Source organism: Rhinolophus hipposideros, assembly GCF_964194185.1.
Source record: "Rhinolophus hipposideros genome assembly, chromosome: 21".
Taxonomy (NCBI): Eukaryota; Metazoa; Chordata; class Mammalia; order Chiroptera; family Rhinolophidae; genus Rhinolophus; species Rhinolophus hipposideros.
Window position 1 is genome coordinate 30,301,792 of NC_138067.1, and position 18,511 is coordinate 30,320,302.

General features: G+C 48.3%; 1 protein-coding gene across 2 annotated transcripts in view; it reads left to right on the forward strand.

Moving 5' to 3' along the window:
* KIAA0513 overlaps nucleotides 1-18,511 on the forward strand; it is a 57,736-nt gene that overhangs the window by 12,988 nt on the left and 26,237 nt on the right. For both annotated transcript variants that reach the window (XM_081030832.1, XM_081030833.1), the window contains exon 2: nucleotides 17,853-18,338. In XM_081030832.1, the coding sequence (XP_080886958.1) occupies nucleotides 18,010-18,338 (329 nt within the window). In that variant the 5' untranslated portion in view covers nucleotides 17,853-18,009. The remainder of the gene's footprint in view (nucleotides 1-17,852; nucleotides 18,339-18,511) is intronic.

Sequence of the window (18,511 nt, forward strand, 5' to 3'; positions counted from 1 at the left end):
CCTGCGTGGGGATGGGGACACAAGGCAGCTGAGAAGACAGAGGCATGAAAAAAGGAAAACCCTTGTGATTTAGCCCACCATCTCCGAGAAGTAGGCCACCCCCTTCCTGCTCCATGAGCCAGGACGAGGTGTATCCCTGTGGCGCTCTGCTGTCTGCGCTGATGCTCGTTACTGGGCACCCGATTGCGTTCAGTCCAGGCTGTGGGTCCTGGAGTGGGAGATGGCAAACTCACCAGCCCTTTGGAGACACTTCAAATTCTGGTTGTCTTCACTCATCTGCCCGCCACGGTTTACTTTTCAGAGACCTCAAATACCTGCTCTGCTTATTCTGTGCAAATCTATGGCTGCAATCAATAGGCCAATCAATAGGCAAGACAGGGTGGCGGGTAGTGACTCCATCTTGCTCAGGACCATAAGGAAGCCAGAAGACGTATGTTGTAGAGGCATTCACCAAAGAAATGAGGAAGTCAGGATGTATCTGGCTCAGGAAAATTGCGGTTTGTATGGGGAAAGAGGAAAATAAAAATTGAAAGATTGGGTAGATATTGACAGGATTACCTGCTCTGCAGGGTCACATACAGGATTTATGGAATCCTGTTCCTGGAAATGTCCTTATTCCCCTCTTTACATATCTGCCCTTGCAGAGTGGGGGGTTCCTCAGCACCCCTCAGGCTGCCAGGTTGAAGTGAATGGTAAGCAAATGAGCTTTATTTCCCCCCACCGGGAATCGTAGGGAAAGTATACAGGGAGCAGTGGAGAAAGATTGCTCTGAGAATGAAGAGTCTTTAATCTAGAATATCAAGTGTTTGTATCCAGGTAGTCACCAAAGTGTATAGCTCATGCTGCAAAATCTGACCGGGGCTTGATAAGCAAGTCAATCTCATAAAGCAGATTTCTCTTTCTCTCTCTCACTCAGGCACACATCCACTCAAATAAAGCAAAGTCTTTATTGCAAGAATAACTCTTGCTTTGTGAACAGACTTTCTGAAGGAGTGAACTCTTGACGCTGCTAACTCTATCACACATTTCCATCTACGCACGTTGCTATGGATGAAAACAAAACCACGTGCCAATTGTAAAGCAGAACTTTTGAAGCGGCCACTTCCTCCAGGGCCTCTGATACTGATGTGATCTTTAAAGTTTCCATTGCCCTGTTGATTCAGGTACCGAACGTTCGTCAAAAGCCTCATATTAATACCATTTACAATTTGTCTACTACTTTCGTCATTTGACAATTTTTTTTGTTTTATTAATTAGCTCACTTGATCCTTATAGCAATAGTATAGGGCACACAGGAGAGCTGTGGCGTTGTCCTGTGTTATTTTTACATCATTGTAAATGGGGAGAGCATAATTTCATATCTTGGGTTTTTCATTTTTCACTTCATTTTCATTTAACATAGACATTTTCATGATGCCAGGTTGTCATTATTGCTCTTTGTAATAGTTCAGTGAAGTGCCATAACCAATATAACAGGGTATACACAATTTTCTTTCTGAGCATTTGGGTTATTTTCAATTTTTGCTGTTATCAGTAATGTTGCATATATGTTTCTTGGCCATATTTTGGGTTATTTCCTTAGGGCAGATTAAATAGATAGACTTTTAAAATAAACATGTTTCAACATTAGGGAGGATTTCAAAAGACCGCAAATGACCTATGCAAAACACTAGCATAGCACAATAACAATTTTCAGATTTCTCCATGTCGAAGAGCAGGCTCAGGACGTGCCAAGAGATTTAGCCAGAGAGAGGTGGGTAGTGTGTATAGGGAAATGAAGAAAGCATTAGGAGACAGAGAAAGAGAGAGAGACAGACAGAGAGAGAGAGAGAGAGAGAGACAGAGAGAGAGAGAGACAGAGAGAGAGAGAGAGACAGAGAGAGAGAGAGAGAGAGAGAGAGAGAGAGAGAGAGAGAGTTGAAACCAGCCTGACTGAAGCAGAAGTTCCGTCTTGAAGAAACCAACAACCAAATGCTTATTCAAGGTCGCTTTTGAATAGTGGCAGTGTCCCCTTTTGCATGTGGCCCTTGGAGAGCGGCGTGGGCAGCCTTGAGCAGCTCCAGATTGCAGAGCGCCGTGACCACCATCCAGAGATGACGGATGTCATGGTGAAGCAGTGACAAACACTGGCAGTTGTTAAGCAGAATGCTTTCTGCAACTTGCCAGGTGATCCCCGTGTCCAGGAGGGTTTTACCAGAGCCTTTTTCTCCCCCAGAGATGCAGGTGTCCGGTGCGCACAGCTCTTTGCTTTAGCCCTTTATTGGGCCAAAGGGAGCAAAGCACCAAGCTGGGAGAAAATGGACATTTGTTCAGTTCCATCTCTAACCTCCCTCAATTCTTTGGTGAAGGATCACGTCTCAGATCTTTTGGGGAGCCTATCCCAATCTACTAGAGTGTAGCTATCTTCATACCAGGGGTTGGGGCAATATGCATTTATTTTGCCAAATTACCCAAAAGGATGGAAGGCCAGGGGGTTTCTATCCAAATTGAATCCAGCTGTCCTTGAATTGTCAGCTGTGTCCTTCTTTTACTAAAGAGGTACAGCTGCTTACCGACGGGGGGAGGGGCATGCCTTGCAGTAAATTCCAACATTTGGTTATAATGGAACCAACTTAGTAAGTTAATAGCAAAAACTAATGGAAAACGGCTGTCACCAAATCCCTCCTTTCTGCTTTAAACTAGAGGGCTCCCCAGTTCGCTGAGGAATTTCCTAGAATACATTAAACATTAGTGAAGTGCAAAATGTACATCCAAATGCTTGTGTGAGGTGACTTTTGCGTTGGGACTTAGTACAACTTTTGAAGAACTAAGAAACATCAGAGGCTTAGACTGTGGAGGAGCCACTGGTTTGTAATAGATATTCCTTTTCCTTCCTCTCTAATGCACTGGGGGATAACTGAACCCCTGGACCCTTCTGGGCTTTGGCACTGTGGTGAATTGGGGTTTGTTCTGGACCCTTCTGCACTGTTCCTGAACCAAGGGAGACAGGATCACCAGACTGCGTGCTCCGTGAGGCAGGGAATGTGTCTCTTCCAAGGCTCCGTCCCAGCGCTTACTGATCCAGCAAAGTCACAGTTTTGTTAGGAAGTCTTTATGGATTACGACGCCGTCTTGTTCTCTCATTGCATTGGGGAAGCAGCAGCTGGTCCATTATCTCTTTCCTGTGCACTATGAGCATTTCAGACCTTCTCTTCTTCCCGGAGGTCATAAAATAGAAGTTACTGTCAGGTAGAACCATTATGACAGCTGCCGTGGTGAAAAGCCTGCACTGAGCATCATAAAAGGATATCTCAGAGTGGACACGGCGCGAAGCCCTCGCGGTCCAGCAGCCTCTCCCACTACTAAGCTGCTAACAGCAGATGTCCACCTTCCGCTTCCAGCTTCCCTGACAAGGGGACTCTGGAGGGACCGTTCTGCCTTGCCAGGGCTCCACTGGGACGCTCGTTCTTCCCTTTGGAGCCACATAGAACGATCTGATCCTCGGTTACGTGGCCACTCCTCGAACGTTTGAAGACCGCCCATCTTGTCCCCCAAGTTCCTTTGCCCACACTACATGTCCTGGACTTCCTCACCATTGCTCCTGTGACTATTAGCAGGCAGGCTTTTGTTTTTATTTTTATTTTTTTTGCGTGCTCTTCAGAGTCTCAATAGTTCTCTCCATTTTCCTTTCCTTTGTTTTTTAAAGTCTCACCGGCATTTATTAAATCAAAATGTCTTGGCAAGTTTATTATTTTTTTTCCAAAAAGGACACATTCTGATGGGTTGCTTTGCACGTGGCGGTTGAGGAGAGTAATGCCTATGGGTTCTTGGATGTGTTCACTCGCCCTAAGAGAGGTTGATCTGCCTTTCAAGGTGTGGCTCGGGCAGCCCTACGGGCAGAAGCAGAGCGAGTGAAACCGTCGCTCTTGTTTTGGATCAGGTACTTTTGTCAGTGCAGCTGAAGGCCAGTGGAGAGTTTTCTGTGGTTCGCATCAAACACGTTGACTCAGCGCACGTGCCTTCAACTGATGAGCTGCCTTTCGCTACTGGACTTGGGTAACTTTGGGTCAAAATATCGGACTCCCTCGCTAACAATTTATGAGTTTTCAAGGGCAGAAATCATGTCATCACCTCTGCTCCCACAGTATGGCCAGCCCATGGAAAGCCCTCCGCAAGCACCCAGGGAATGAACAAATTTTCTATCAAGAGGCGTTTTTTATTTAAGTTTTCTCAGTTTTATGAGCTATTAACATATAACAAACATTGTGTACCTTTAGGATGTACAACATAATGATTTAATATATGTGTATACTGTGACCTGATCACTGCATGAAGTTAACATCTATCAGCTCACATAGTTACAAATGTTTTTTTCTTGTGATGAGAACTTTTAAGATCTACTCGCTTAGCCACTTTCACACACACAGCACAGTGTTGTTATTATAGTCACCGGGCTGTACATTGCACCCTCAGAACTTATTTGTCTTGTAATTGGGCGTTGGTACCGGTTTACCACTTTCACCCCTTTCTCTCACCTCCTGCCTCCGGCAACCACAAATGTAATCTCTGTTTCTATGAGTTTGGTTTTTTTAGATTCCACATATAAGTGAGATCATACAGTATTTTTTTTTTTGGTCGGACTTATTTCACTTGGTATGATGCCCTCTAGTTTTATCCATGTCGCAAATGGCAGGATTTTATTCTTTTTTATGGCCGAATAATATTCTGCGCGCGCGCGTGTGTGTCCGTGTGTGTGTGTGTGTGTGTGTGTGTGTGTGTGTAGCATACAACACTCTATCCATTTATCCATTAATGGACAAGTTGTTTCCATGTCTTGACTATTATCAATAATGCTGCAGTGAACATGATGGGCAGATATCTCTTCTAGATAGTGATTTCCTTTGGATAAATACCTAGAAGTAGAATTGCTGGGTCATATGGTAGTTCTATTTTTAATTTTTTGAACCTCCATACTGTTTTCTGTAATAGGTATACCAATCAATTTACATTCCCACCAACAGTGTACAGGTGTTTCCTTTTTTCTATATCCACACCAGAATCTGTTATCTCTGTCTTCTTGGCAATAGCCATTCTAACAGATGTGAGGTGATATCTCATTGTGGTTCTGAAGAGATGTCTTTTAGACTCAGCCCACCTCTGAAGTCTGCCAAAATCTTTTTGGATCCCAATTGTGTCATTCTCTGAGTTAACTATCCCTCTGGCTCTGTGTCCCCACATTCTCCATCAACATGTTATTTCATTTCAAATATGAGTATTTAATGAACGTGTCGGGTAGAGCCTGGACTGGAGGCCTTTGCCCGTTAGCAATAGAACATCTTTCCAAGTTGACTCTGGGTAAAGGGCTCAACCACCATAGTTCATTGAATTTAAGACCTCATCAGTTGTAAAGGGCACCATCATTTTATGCACTATGAAGAAAGATTAAACACTGCCATTTAAACTCTCACACAATGCTTTCTTTTGACTTAGAACTTTTATTCTGTCTTTACTGAAAGAACTCCTTTAGAATTACTTAGACATAGATTATTATCAAATATCATTCTTGTCCATAATAAAGAGGAAAATATTTGCAAAATAAATTGGTTAAAGGACTTCTAAAACTTCTTCATGTTCATAGACCCGTTCTGAATTTGTCGCAGAGCCCTGGGAAGCCCCTGGGTTTCTGTAAAATACCTTACTCTCTGCTATCAGCATGCTCTTTTCAGGGTGCTCCGTCCATTTCCCTTTAGGGAAGAGGGGCGTCCTGGAGGAAGGGCCCAACGGAGAGGGGCACGTCCTGCTCCCTGAAGTGGGTGGTGATTACATGGGATATGCATTTGGAGGGAATTCATTCAGTGATATGATTATGATTTGTGTATACTTTGAATTTATCTTTTTAATTGCTTAAAAAAAAAAAGAGGGTCCACTCTTATCTCCAGACAATGACAACTGTATCGTGATGGGCCTGGCTGGAGCAATGGTAAGACACACCCAATTTCAGAGATCATAGATTGCAAAACCAAAAAAATTTAAAAACGTGTAATTTAGGATAATGAAATCCGATATTTATAAATGCACTTAATCACACAATATTCAGTCCAGATTTTTCTGTCTTGTCCTCAAAGCTGTCGTACGTTTGTCGAGTACTGTGCTAAGACCTGTGCACTCCTTACACAGTGTCTCGTGATCTCCGAGTCTGTAAGAAACGACACGACAGCACTGCAGCAAAGCGTGGCATCGCCTTCTGACCTGTCCTCACCACTTCCCTTCCGTGGTGCCCACAGAACCCTCCTGTTAGTAACCTCTTTCAAGGTATCCCCTGACACGGCTACCTCCCTTAATCTATTCCACAGAGTCTGCTGTCTTCGTCTTCCTCTTTGCAGTGAGGTTTACGTCTGCTCTTTCTCACCTCTCCCCCTGTTACTGTCACTTCCTCAGAGATGAGCGATCATGATTTGGAGACTTCCCTTGTAAAGGCTGAGTCGTAATTCATTACTGTGGCAGCCGTGTGCTCAATTCCAGTCTCCTTGACCAGCTTGGGCTGTCAGCCCAATTTAGACCCCTATGCTGGTGCTTTGTGCAGGGCTTTGGGGGCGATCTGTGCTCGCTCTCCTGAGAGCAGCGACTCTGCAATTCCAGCGGTGCCCCTTCCCCGGGCTTCCCAAGCTGTCCTCGTCAGCAGTGCAGCTCAGCCCTTCTCTGCTCTCTAAGTGGTTCTGTGCTTCTCTCTGCTCCCGACTCCTCATCCTAAATCCACATCTGGCCTGGACTCTCCTGGGAGTGATAGCTGATCAGTTGCAACTGTCCGCATCCCAGCAGACACCTTGAACTCAGGGAGCTGGAGGTTGTGTTGCGAGGGATGGCATGAGGGTCCTGAACATGGGTTCTGATCTGCCATAGGCGCCCGTGACCCTCCCCAAACCTCCCACGCTGTGTCCCTTTTAGTCAGAGCCATATTAGAAAAGCCCAGCCCTGGGAGGCCACGTCTCAACACTTTGCCATCAGAAATCTTTGAAATGCCCTGGAAGTCCCTGGTTCAAGACAGAATAAGTAAGTTTCTCCCAAGGCCACACTGCAGTGCTAGTTCATTGCGTTCCACACACCAAAGGGAGGTACACACATTTCACAGCCTACCCCACGGGAAGTGTCCACGCTTGTTTGATGTGGATCGCTCTCCGGGGATGCCTCCCTTCTGAGATCTCTTTAGCAGTAACTGACCCAGCTGTCAGAGATGCCGCTCAGGCAGTCTTCCCTGACAATTCCCTTGCCTTTCTATGTGGTCTCGCATCTCCTGAGCCACCCTGGTACCCCAGTTGCTGGTGCCCTCTGCCCAATCACACAATTACTTACACACTTGTCTTATTCTTCTTACTAGGCGTGCACTTTTTAAAGTTTGGGTCTATAAATGACTCTTCTTTGCATACTGCTTTGCACACAGCCCCTACGCAGAAAGCAGGTTTGTGTTTCAGTTGTCGAATGAGTTTTCTTTGCCTTGTGGGTGAGAGCGGAAGTCCATGGGGGTCAGGAATTGTGTGGTGGTCTCTTGTGCAGCCTCAGCCTAGCAGAATGGCTTATAAACTTCATTGACTGAAAGATCAAAAAGTGATCCCGTAGCTGTTTCTCCTTTCAGCTCTCTAAGTACACTGGCAGTGAGGGGTTTTTCTGACAGTCTTTCTGAAGCTGTTTTCTCCCTTCTCGGAGCACCAAGGGCAGTGGCAGGAAATGTGTGGTAGTGATTAAGCCGGCTTGGGCCAGATGACTTGACAAACTACTGCAGGGGTGGGGGAAGCAGCCTGTGGCCATGGAGATCACCTTTGAACCCTGACCTGTGAGTTTTCAACAACAATAGACACTCCACTGTTCTGGCGCTGAGAATCCCGCAGTGACAGAAACACACAAGGCTACTGAGTCTTGGGGAACTTCTGATGGGGGAGCAGGTTGTGAGGTTAATCCTGGACCACAGAGAGGTGCAGCCAGCTAGAGAGTAGGCCTGGCAGTCAGGAGTGGCCGTCTCCTGTCATCCTGTCAGGCGCCAGTTCAAACGTGCTCCCTTGTAGAGGGCTACCTCTTCCAGGTCATCCTGTGGGCGCCCCAGGGTGCCTGCAGGCGGCTGTGGAGAAACAGGGTGGAGCTGCCACTGCCCTTCTTGTCCTGGGCAACACTCCCCACAAGAGTCCCTCTGCAGCTGCCTGAGACGCTGCGGCTGTCCGGATCCCAGGGAGTAAGTCAGCCCCTTCAAGGGTCACGACAGAATGACAGTCCTCTCCCACCGGGAGCTTCAGCACATCGATCCTGTTTTGATTATTAAATCAGAATGTGGGCACTTGCGCTCTCGGAGGAATCAGCCGCAAATGGTCTGTGATCCGGCGCTTGCCGAAAGCCCTCTGGAACATCTGGTATTTGAGGGAGAGAGGCCCTCACGGGCATGTTCAGTACGAGGTCCCCAGGTATGTGACGCCCCGTCCCTGTGTCACCAGGGGAATCTCATCTGCACCTACCAGCGTGTTCCAGCCAGACAAACACCGATACTGAATTAGTGTAATGATTCTTAGAGATTCTTAGAGAGTCATTTTTAAAATGTATGTTTCAACATCTTTGTCTTTTACAGAACTTGTTAGAGATTTTCACTTAATCATCAGTGTCATTCCATGTGAGGACCTTATTGACAAATTCATTTTTAAATTCAGTGTCTGGGAAAGGTTAGTCTACCAATGAATTTGTCACAACGAAAGATTTTTACGACCCAGTGTGATTCCCGTTTTTGCTTTGGCTGCCAGAAAACACCACTACATTCATTGCCCAAATGTGATGGGTTTCTTTGCTTGCACTGGCCTGTAAGTAGCCCTAGACCCACATAGACTAGATATAAATCTGTGTCTGAACAGCTGCCGGAATACACTGACATCTAAAAGGCCATCAGTGACATCTCGTCTTATTCGACATGTATTCATTCGTTAGACCGACCATTGCTTCTTAGCCTCAAAGGCCCAAAAGTCTCTTCCTGGTTCCAAGGCAAAGTCAGTTATCAGCCAGCCAGATGAGTCGGTGTATTTGTCAGGAGCTTTGGGACTGAGCTCTTCAGCCCCTGGCAGAGGCAGATGGAAGTCTCCTTGTTGTGGTCTCATAGTATGAGAGGTTCTGAGCAACAGGAAGCGTGTTTTTGCAAGCCCAAGCTACGGTCTGGCTGGTCTGGCTGGCAAGCTGGAGGGCCGGGCTGTGCAGTGCGGCTCCTGGGGCGTCCTTCCCACAGCCTGCCCAAGCCAGCCCATTGGGGTCCTTCTCTGACTTGTGACTGCAAGGGGAGAGGAGCACCAGCAGGAGTGTGGAGTGGGTTGAACAAATACAGATGGAGCTGCAGGAGGGAGCCCCTGCCACTGCTGCTGAAGCTGATTATTTGTGGCAGGCTGGGTGGGAGGAGGGAGGAGTAGGGGGAAGGGGAAGGGGGGATGTGACAGCAGTTCCCATACCTGTCATTGTGAGATGGCCAGCGCAGACTGGTGCACAGGGGAGCGGAGGAGGTTCTGTGGAACCGGGGCATTTGACATTTTCACCCATCATGTTCACGTTTCCTTACAGAGTGATTGCGTTTAGCAGTGTGCTGAAAGGCTTCCTTCTTCTCCCTCTCCTCTCTTCCAGCTATTTCAGTGAGGCATGATTTTCCTGGAAACCGTTCATTATTGTCACTTAATAGCTGAACAAAAGCAGATAACAGTAATCTAATAATTGATCGAGTTCACTTATCTCAAGACAGCCCTAGAGACCAGAAATCTAAGCCCGGGGTCAGTCTCCCCTAATTCCTCTAGCCAAACCCAGACTGACTGTTGATCTCGATTAGGTCAGTTTGAAATACAACACTCTTCAGAGGACCAGAGAACAGTATTCACGGGGTCACCTTCATGTTTGTAGATGTCACAGGAGGGGTAGCCGCTGGCCAGGTGCAAAACAAACATTCAGATTTCTCTTAGCGTTGAAATGGTCACAATAAATGTTTGCCTATTAACAAAGACTAGGAAGGAATACACAGCAATGGAGATGGGACTGTGGGATCAAGAGGTTTTCCTTCCCTTTTGTAGTTCTGAACCTTCCTCTGACAATATGTTTATAATAACGGGAAATAAAAGCTAAGTGATCCCCACCAGCTAATGAGTGCTGGGATGTGAGATCCTACTTCAGGTTGGAAGCTCAAGTGGCAGGTAAGGGATTTGTTGGGCGTGGGCCCCAGGCCTTCTCTCCAGGCCAGAGGTTCTCTAACTTTCACAGCACCTTATTGTCTCGCTCGTTTTCCCCGGCACCCTAGGCTAAAACAAATACCTGATCGTCCAAGCAACTCACGTATTGATGTCCTAACAGCAAACTAGCTGTTCATGTGAGTTTCTTGTGGCTGCCTGAACACATTACCACAAACCCAGGGGCATAAAACAACATGTTTGCTGTCTTCCCGTTCTGGAGAACGGAAGTTCAAAATCCGTCTCAGTGGGCTAACGTCAAGGTGTCGGCAGGGCTAGTTCCTACTGGAAGCCCCAGAGGAGAATCTCATTCCTTGGCTTTTCCAGTCTAGAGGCCACCGGCATGTCTTGGCTTTTGTCCCTCCTTCCACCTCCAAAGCCAGCATCTTAGCTTTGTCACATCTCCTTCTCGGACTCTGACCCTCTTGCTTTCCTCTTATAAGGACATTTGTGATTACGTTGGTCCCACCTGGGGTGGGGGGATAATCCAGAATCATCTCCCCATCTCAAGGCTCTGAGCTTCATCGTAGCTGCAAAGGCCCTTTGGCCATGTCAAGTAACATTCACCGGTTCTGGGGTTTAGGACATGGACGTTGGCGAGGGTACCACACCATTGGAGAAAACATTTGCATTTCATTCTTAATTACTGACTAATGGGACATCTGTGCCTTTTGGGTTCTGCACAACTTCGAGTCCATGGAATTAGATTGGACATGGCCACTCTCCTTTCCTGTCCCGTTGATCTTTGTGCCCTACTTGCTTTTTATCACGATAAACTGCTGAAAATCCAGCTGCCCAAGGACATGATCACATCGACAGGCATATCGCGTGACCTGATGGGGAACAGTGAACTACTGCACGCTAGTCACTTGCTGTGTGTGTAGCAGGTGTCAGGTTATTCCCAGGTATTCCCTCAAAAAATGGAAGTATCCCACAGTAGCCCTGGGGGATACCTACGGCTTTGCTCAGCTGTCCGCGGTGCCCTGGCTCAGCGGAGAACCACGACGTTAGGTGAAAAGCCTCCCCATGGGCCCCTTAGGCTGAGCCTCATGTGCTGAGAATTGGGTGCTTCCTCTTGGCCAGGCTCTTCCTGCTACTCCTGGGCAGCATCCAGCTGAGACATCAAGCTAAGAAGATGCCATCACATCCAAAGCCTGTTCCTGGCCGAGCCCTGGCCCCATTCCCGGATGGGCAAATAAGGCTCGTTGTCTTCCTTAGCAAGTCACATCGACCCTGCCCTTCCATTACAGGTCATGCAAAGTCCTGCGCGGCAGGATGCCCTCTGATCACAACCACAGAGGCAGAAAAGACTGGCTTTCCTTGGGATCTTTGGGCATTTTTCCTGAAAGAAGTCTACTGAAAAGCCACAGAGGGCATTCAATTGGTCAGTAGCTGTGTTACTTAAAGAAAGCTGCATGAAGAAGGGTGCCCCTATCTAAGAGGAACTGTCCTTTGAGGGTTAAATCCCAGTGTTAACCTAAGTCCGGTGAGTGTGAGGGGAGAGTTTATTACTCTGCTTCCCACCCAAGAGCCTCACCTTCTCTCTGTTTGGACAGAACCTTTGCATGGGGTCAGGAAGGGTTGACAGTTTTATGAACTGGGGTCTCTGGGCAAAGGGTCTGTTAATATCCACATTTGGCGCGGTTCTGCTTCCTAATTTTCACTGGCCGTCTACCACATTTAGGCAAAGCAAGGGAGGTTTTGTATGGGGAGGTTAGCTCACTGCTTTACAGGAGGCCCCATTGGAGAGAGAGGTCAAAATATAGCCCAAGCTCAGACAGCCTCTGCGAGGGACCTTTGACCTCTAGTCCGAACAATAGGTGGTCCTGCTTTGCTCCCACCCACCTGGTGATCCCACACTGCCACACACCTCCCTCTTCTAGCCCCAGGCGTCTCATCTCTAAAGTGGAGGTAAAAGCGCAATACTGCCCAGCAGCTTGATGGAGTTGTAGAGAATGCTCCATTTTTACATGTTTTTGTGCCTTGGAAAGCATCAACTGCTCTGATAATGTCAGCCTCGATTTCTGTTTTCAGCCCTCTCATGTTGTTCCAGGGGGTCTTGTTCAGCTTCCCCCTGTGAGCCAGGAGGGGCCAGCTTATCTCCCTACAGTGCTGCTTCTAACGCCTGCCATGTGTGAGATCTCCTTTACTTGGTAATAATCCAAATGATTAGGACAAACAAATTCCAAGTCACAAGTTCCAAAAATAGGAAACTGGTACAGATTTAAATGATTCTCCCAGTCTGACTGAGTGGAGCTGAACTTCAAGGAAGAAGAGACTAGTGTTTTTTGTTTGTTTGTTTGTTTGTTTGTTTTTGGTTTGGACTAGTCATCAGGCAAAGCAATCAAACCAGACGTCTTCGTCAAAGGCCGGGGGTGAGGGGGTGTCCTGGCCGCCCAGAGACACAGCTGGCCTCCCAGATCCCAGTTCCCTCGTCTGCAAAATGCACCTGCCCTTCCTTGTTAGTATCCTGCACTTAAACCACGAGTGAAACAAACAGATCAGAGTTCTGAATGTGGGGTTAGGAGGTGTTTTGAACTCCAGTTGAAATGAAGGTGCAGACGAAACACCCACCCAGTATGTATCGCCACAGTACAGACTTGGGGAACGTCATTTGGCAAAATCATCATAGCTTTCATCATGTGCAAACCTTGGACCCAGCACCTCCACTTCTAGAAATGTATCCTCAGGAGAGCATCAGGGATCTTTGTGCCCTACTTGCTCTCATTCTGTTCTCCTGGCTCCCTGTTCTCCCGTGGCTGCCCAGTGCTCTCAGAACACGTGGGGACAGCATTGGGGTCAGGAGCCTGGGCGTTGCAGGCGACCCATATTTGGATTCTGTGAGCCATCACGTCCTAGCCGAGTGCAGGCGGGCCCCCTGCTGAGCCGAGCCAAGCCTGGATTTACTGATGAGAGATGAGAGACGAGCTAGGTGGACGTGAATGGCAGCCATGCATGTACGTGTGCTGGTCCAGCGAGTTGTTTGCACGCTCTTCTTTTTGTGGGAAGAAGAGCATGTCTCTTAGTTCTTGGGGACCATAAAAGAGGGAGCTGCCTGAGGTCTATGGCAAAGGGCAGAGATAGAAAGTTCCGGATTCTCCCCCAGGGAACCTTGTCTGATTGCTCAAGATCAGCTTGCTAAAGAAGTCCTCCCTCTGGTGGCTTTGGGGTGTTGGGGAAATCAGAGTTTGAGCAAAGCCCTGTGGGGATGTGGCTGAGCACCCGCAAGAAGGCAATCTCCTTCCCAGTTCCTTCTGCAGCAGGGCCCCCTGTGGCAGGAAAAGGCTGGGGGGAGGAGGTAGCCAGGGGAGGGCAGGAAACCTCCCACTAGACCTGCCTCCACTGGCCCCTTTGCTCTCATCCTGTTCTCCGTGGCTCCCTGTTCTCCCATGGTGCCCAGCACTCCTAGAACACATTCCAGGCACCCACCGGGGCTGAGGAGCCCTCTTTGCACATCCGGCCAACCTCTTCTCCAAGAGCAGCTGCTCTCCACCTCATCAGCCTTCCCTGTTCTTGAACTTTCCACAGTTAGCGTTGCCTCGGGCCTTTGTGCAGGCTGCTGCCTCTGCCCCGACCACTCTGCTCAGCAGACCCTGGAGTCTTCCCAGCTGGTCCTTCTTCCGTCTCAGCTCAGATGTCTGCCTCCCGGATCCCCAGTCCAGAGAAGCCCCCACTCAGCACTCTCGGGGACGTTGCCTTGAGACGTCTCTGGGTTTTTATTTTATTAACTCTCTCTTACCCTCCCCCTGCCCTCCAACACACACACACACACACACACACGTTCCATAGGGCTTTATTCATGGTTGTTTCCCCAGTTCCTTGCACAGTACTTGAATGGGTGATTAAGGTCATTGGAAGTTATAGGCTGACTTAGAATTTTAGCCTAATTTGGTTAGTAGAAACTTCTGCCATAGGTTTAGGAAATGAATTGTAAAAGAGCAAACGTGGGAAAGTTTGTTCTGCTCTGGGTCTGTAGAAAAGCATTTTCAATATTCATGTTCTGTAGTTGCAGAAATTCCACCGTGATTTAAAACCCTGAGTCTCAGAGTCTGGATCTACGGGGGTTCTCGGAGCCTCTTTAGAGGCAGAACAAAGCACATGGGTCGGGGCACAATCCACACGTGTTTTCTTTGGCCCACAGTGTGTTTTGAAATAAATTAGTTGCCAGGGTTGAAGAACTGGAAGATTTCACACTGTGGATTTCAACATTCTTTGGAAAGCTCTGTAGGTCTGATACCACTGGGCCCGAGGTCCTACATGGCAACACCTGGCTGGTTCTGAACAGTCCCCCTGGGCCCGCTTCCTCTGTGTTCTCTGGCCATCTCAACACAGATAGTCATGTGAGGTGTATGATCCTCGCATGCTCACCTTGTCCTGCCCCTGTAATTAGGCTTCCTTCCTAGAGAAAGAAGGTGGGGTTGCTTCCCAGACCCTTAGCACAAACCGCCCCTTCACCCTATTAGCTCCATGACCAGGCTTGGCACCCCCGCCTTCAGTCCTGAGAGAGATGAGATTCCTGGGCTGTGGGCCCGAGGGCGGGGTGGGGGGCAGTGGCATGAGATGACTGCACAGGGCCCCAAGGCCTGCGCACTGAAGCCGCGATGCCCTCACGGGGTCCAGCACTGGGCCCTCACCCTGTGCTTCTCCCTGTCACTTTGTCCCCTCCTTTGTGAGCCCACGGAGGAGGCTTCTGGGAAAGGATGACTCATGCACTCCCAGAATTTCTGAGCTAGGAAGGCTCTGGGAGAGCGGCTCACCAGCCTCAGGGTAGACCAGAAATAGCCGTGATGATTTGGTCTGCTCTTGAACGTCCTGTGCTGTGGGGGTTCTGCTTTGGTAAATAGACGCAGCCCTTCCGACCACTAGAAACGTTTCAAGATACTTGTTTCCTTTTCCCTCTGAATTTTGAGTTATTGCAAACTGCATTGTTATGGTAAAGAACAAAATAAAAAAGGGGAAATTACCTCAGTGCCATTTTCCTATATTTAGATTCCCTCACCCCCCCACCCCCTGGCCCCCCAACTTATCAGAATTAGAAGTACTGTTGCCGTGAGCATTTTTTGTCCCACATAACTGTTTTGGAGTGTTTTTAATCATTTTCTTAGGATAAATTCCAAGCATTTAAATTCCTGAATCAGACGAGAGAAAAATAAGAATTATAGAAATTGCTTTCTAAGATCTTATTTATCCCAATTACCAGGATTGTGTGAGACTATTAGTTTTACCATAACCTCATTGGTATTTGGGTTGTAATTTTTAAATTTTTGCTAATTTAGTAGTATAAGGTAGTACGTAATTGTTTCAATTTGCCTATCTATATGTGTGGCTGTTAATATGGGTTGAAGAATTGTCTAAGCATTTAATAATGGTGTTTCTTCTTGTGTGCTTTTGAATAGTTTGTATATCCATTAGAATACAGTTTTTGTATTTTTTAGTTAGAATTGGGTGAATTTATAATATAAATTGATTGACTCAATTTTCTTATAGTGACTGCAAACATTTTCCTAGTGTGTGATTTTTTCCATTTTAATATCAGGTGTGTTATAGGTGTGACTTTCTGGTTTTGGGGGAGTCTGAGAACACGATTTCCTGAAGGACCTTAGCAATCTAACCTGGCCGTAATGTCTCAGACGGGGAGACCCCGGCCCAGAGAGCAGAGGCCACAGCTCCCTGACGGCCGGTGAGAGGGGATCCAGGCCCATCACTCTCTAATTTCGAGCCCCCTGAGTGGTAGTGTCCTGCTGTCTGAGCTCCTAAGAGTACATGTTGCATTCCTGGCCCTGAAAGTTCTTTTGTGCTGAGGTTTATGCTTCTCTGTTTTAAATCAAGGCAAGCTTTGTAGGACTCTACTAAAGGTGTGCCTTTGTCACTCTGATGACAGGGAGCCAGCCATCCCATCTTTCTGACTCGGGGCATTTAAAAATATGCTGGGCTGGGGAATTTGGAGGAACCCGTAAGTGCTTTGGGAACATTAAGCTCTTAACAGGCAGTAAATGCAGTTTTGATATTGAATTACCCTCGGAAGATGCATTAGTTCATCCATATCGGCGGCCACCTGTCTGCCAGGTATTGTCCTAGATATTTGGTTCTGTAAAGGGGGAGGAGAGAGCCTGGGCTCAGGCTCAGGGGTGCTCTAGCCCGGAGTTGCCGAGGCATCCAAAGGGCTGCTTCTTCCTGCTTCACTGTCTGCCACTCGTCCCTGGGAAGGGAGCGCCCCAGAACTGGCAGGTGACTCCTGAACTGGCTGTCGGGAGGCCTGGTTTAGAAGCGAAGATTCTATTCCCAGCTCTGCTGCTGTGTAGCTTGGGTCGCCGACTACCCCGACTCGTAGAGCGTGTTCACGATCAGGTCTGTTCATCATTCAACAAATGTACAGTGGGCACTTACTTAGTCAAGACTCTGCACTCGGATTTCTCCAAAGATGGCTAAGGCCTCCAGGGGTTTTACTTTAGTGGGACAAACAGAATTATTAATACTACTGTGTTTCCCCCAAAATAAGACCTACCTGGACCAGCAGTTGTAATGCATCTTTTGGAGCAAAAATTAACATGAGATCCGGTCTTATGTTAATATAGTATAGGACCGGGTCTCATATAATATCATATAAGACTGGGTCTTATATTCATTTTTGCTCCAAAAAATGCATTACAGCTGATAGTCCGGCTAGGTCTTATTTTCGGGGAAACAGGGTAGTGTCTACCCTTCAAACAAGCAGGACTATAAATGAGTGTAAAGGGAATGCCAGGCACCACAGAGGACTCAGTACATTGTTTTGAATAGGGATGGAAGCAAGTTTCTCAGAAGACCTGGTAACTAAGCCAGGCCTTGAGGGGTAGATAGAATTTTGGGCAGGGATGAAGAAGGAAGAGAATGGAGAGGACCGCCTGGCCTAAAGAGCAGAAGGAACAGATACCGGAAGGCGACGTCATCGTCCAGGGTGGCTGTAGGGAGAAGGCCAGGGAGGAGAGGTTGGGTCCAGGTGGCCAATACAGCTTAGAAACCTTCAGGGGGCTTGAGAGGGATGATGGGAGAGGCCATGTACCTGAAGCCTGGGAAGGTTCTGTGTCTTGAGTGGAAGAATGTTAAGAAATGAGGAAGGAAGAGATGTGACCCCAGGAGGTGAGGGGCCCATGTGCTTAGCCGCTTTTCCTGATAACGTCTGACGACATCCCCCTGCCTGCCCCACTCCCCCCTCCATCTTCCACAGCTGCTGATCCCAACGACAGCAGGTGGCAGGTGCAGGTGTGTCTCTGGGGACTTCCAGATGCCAGTCTAGGGTCTGCCTTTTTCTTTACTGGCCTCAGTCTGGGAGGCCAGAGTGGAGAGAGGGCTGGCAGACGCTGCCCTCTGGAAGTCCGCTTGCTTAGTTTGGAGAAATCCTGATTGCTGGTGTTTATTAGTTCATTTACTCAACAAACATTTACTGAGTGCCTACCACGTACATACCAGGTGTTTCACAGTAAAGCGGACAAGAGAAAAACGACGGCAGTGTAGAAATATCACCAATTCTGCTAGTTTGGGCTTCTTCTCTTTATAGGGAATGGGAGACTTGATTTATTCCTTGAAGTCTGGATTCTCAGCGCTGGGTTCCCCTTACCCAAGGGCTGCTGCTCTCCCGCTGATCGTGTTTATGTGCTTCTATCCTAGATGCCTTAGGGCCACGTGGGCTGCCCCAGCGGACTCATTCCTGGTGGCCAGCAGCTGCCAAGCAGCTCACATGTGATTGGCGGGCTCCTACTGACACTCCTGGGAATCCACTCCGCCAGCTCCTACCTGGCGTACTTCTCAGCAGCCCACGCAAGCCATGGAGTCCTCAGAGGTCCCTGTGGGCTCGCTGATTGACTTCGGGACCGAGCCATCCGCCTCCTCGCCCCTGGAGGGGCTGCCACCAAAGCTGCAGGATGGGGACAGCTCCCAGGGAGACGCTGCGTCAGAGAGTGAGACCACGGAGTCGGCGGACAGCGAGAACGACATGGGCGAGTCGCCCTCGCACCCGTCCTGGGACCAGTACCACCGGTCCTCCTCCAACGACTCCTTCTCTTCCAACCAGAGCACAGAGTCGGCCAAGGATGAGGAGGCCCTGGAGCTCAGGGATTTCATGCGCAGCTACGTGGAGAAGATCTTCTCGGGAGGGTAAGGCCTGGGGCCTCTCTGCTCTCTCCGCTCTGTCCCCCGAGCCAGGTGCCACCTGAGGCCAGGGCTTCCAGGCCCTCACCAGCCCGGTGGTTGGCAAGCCCTCCCCGGGCTAGAGATAAGACCATTGGGAGAATGTCATCCCTTCTTCCCTCCCACCCACTGCTTTGACC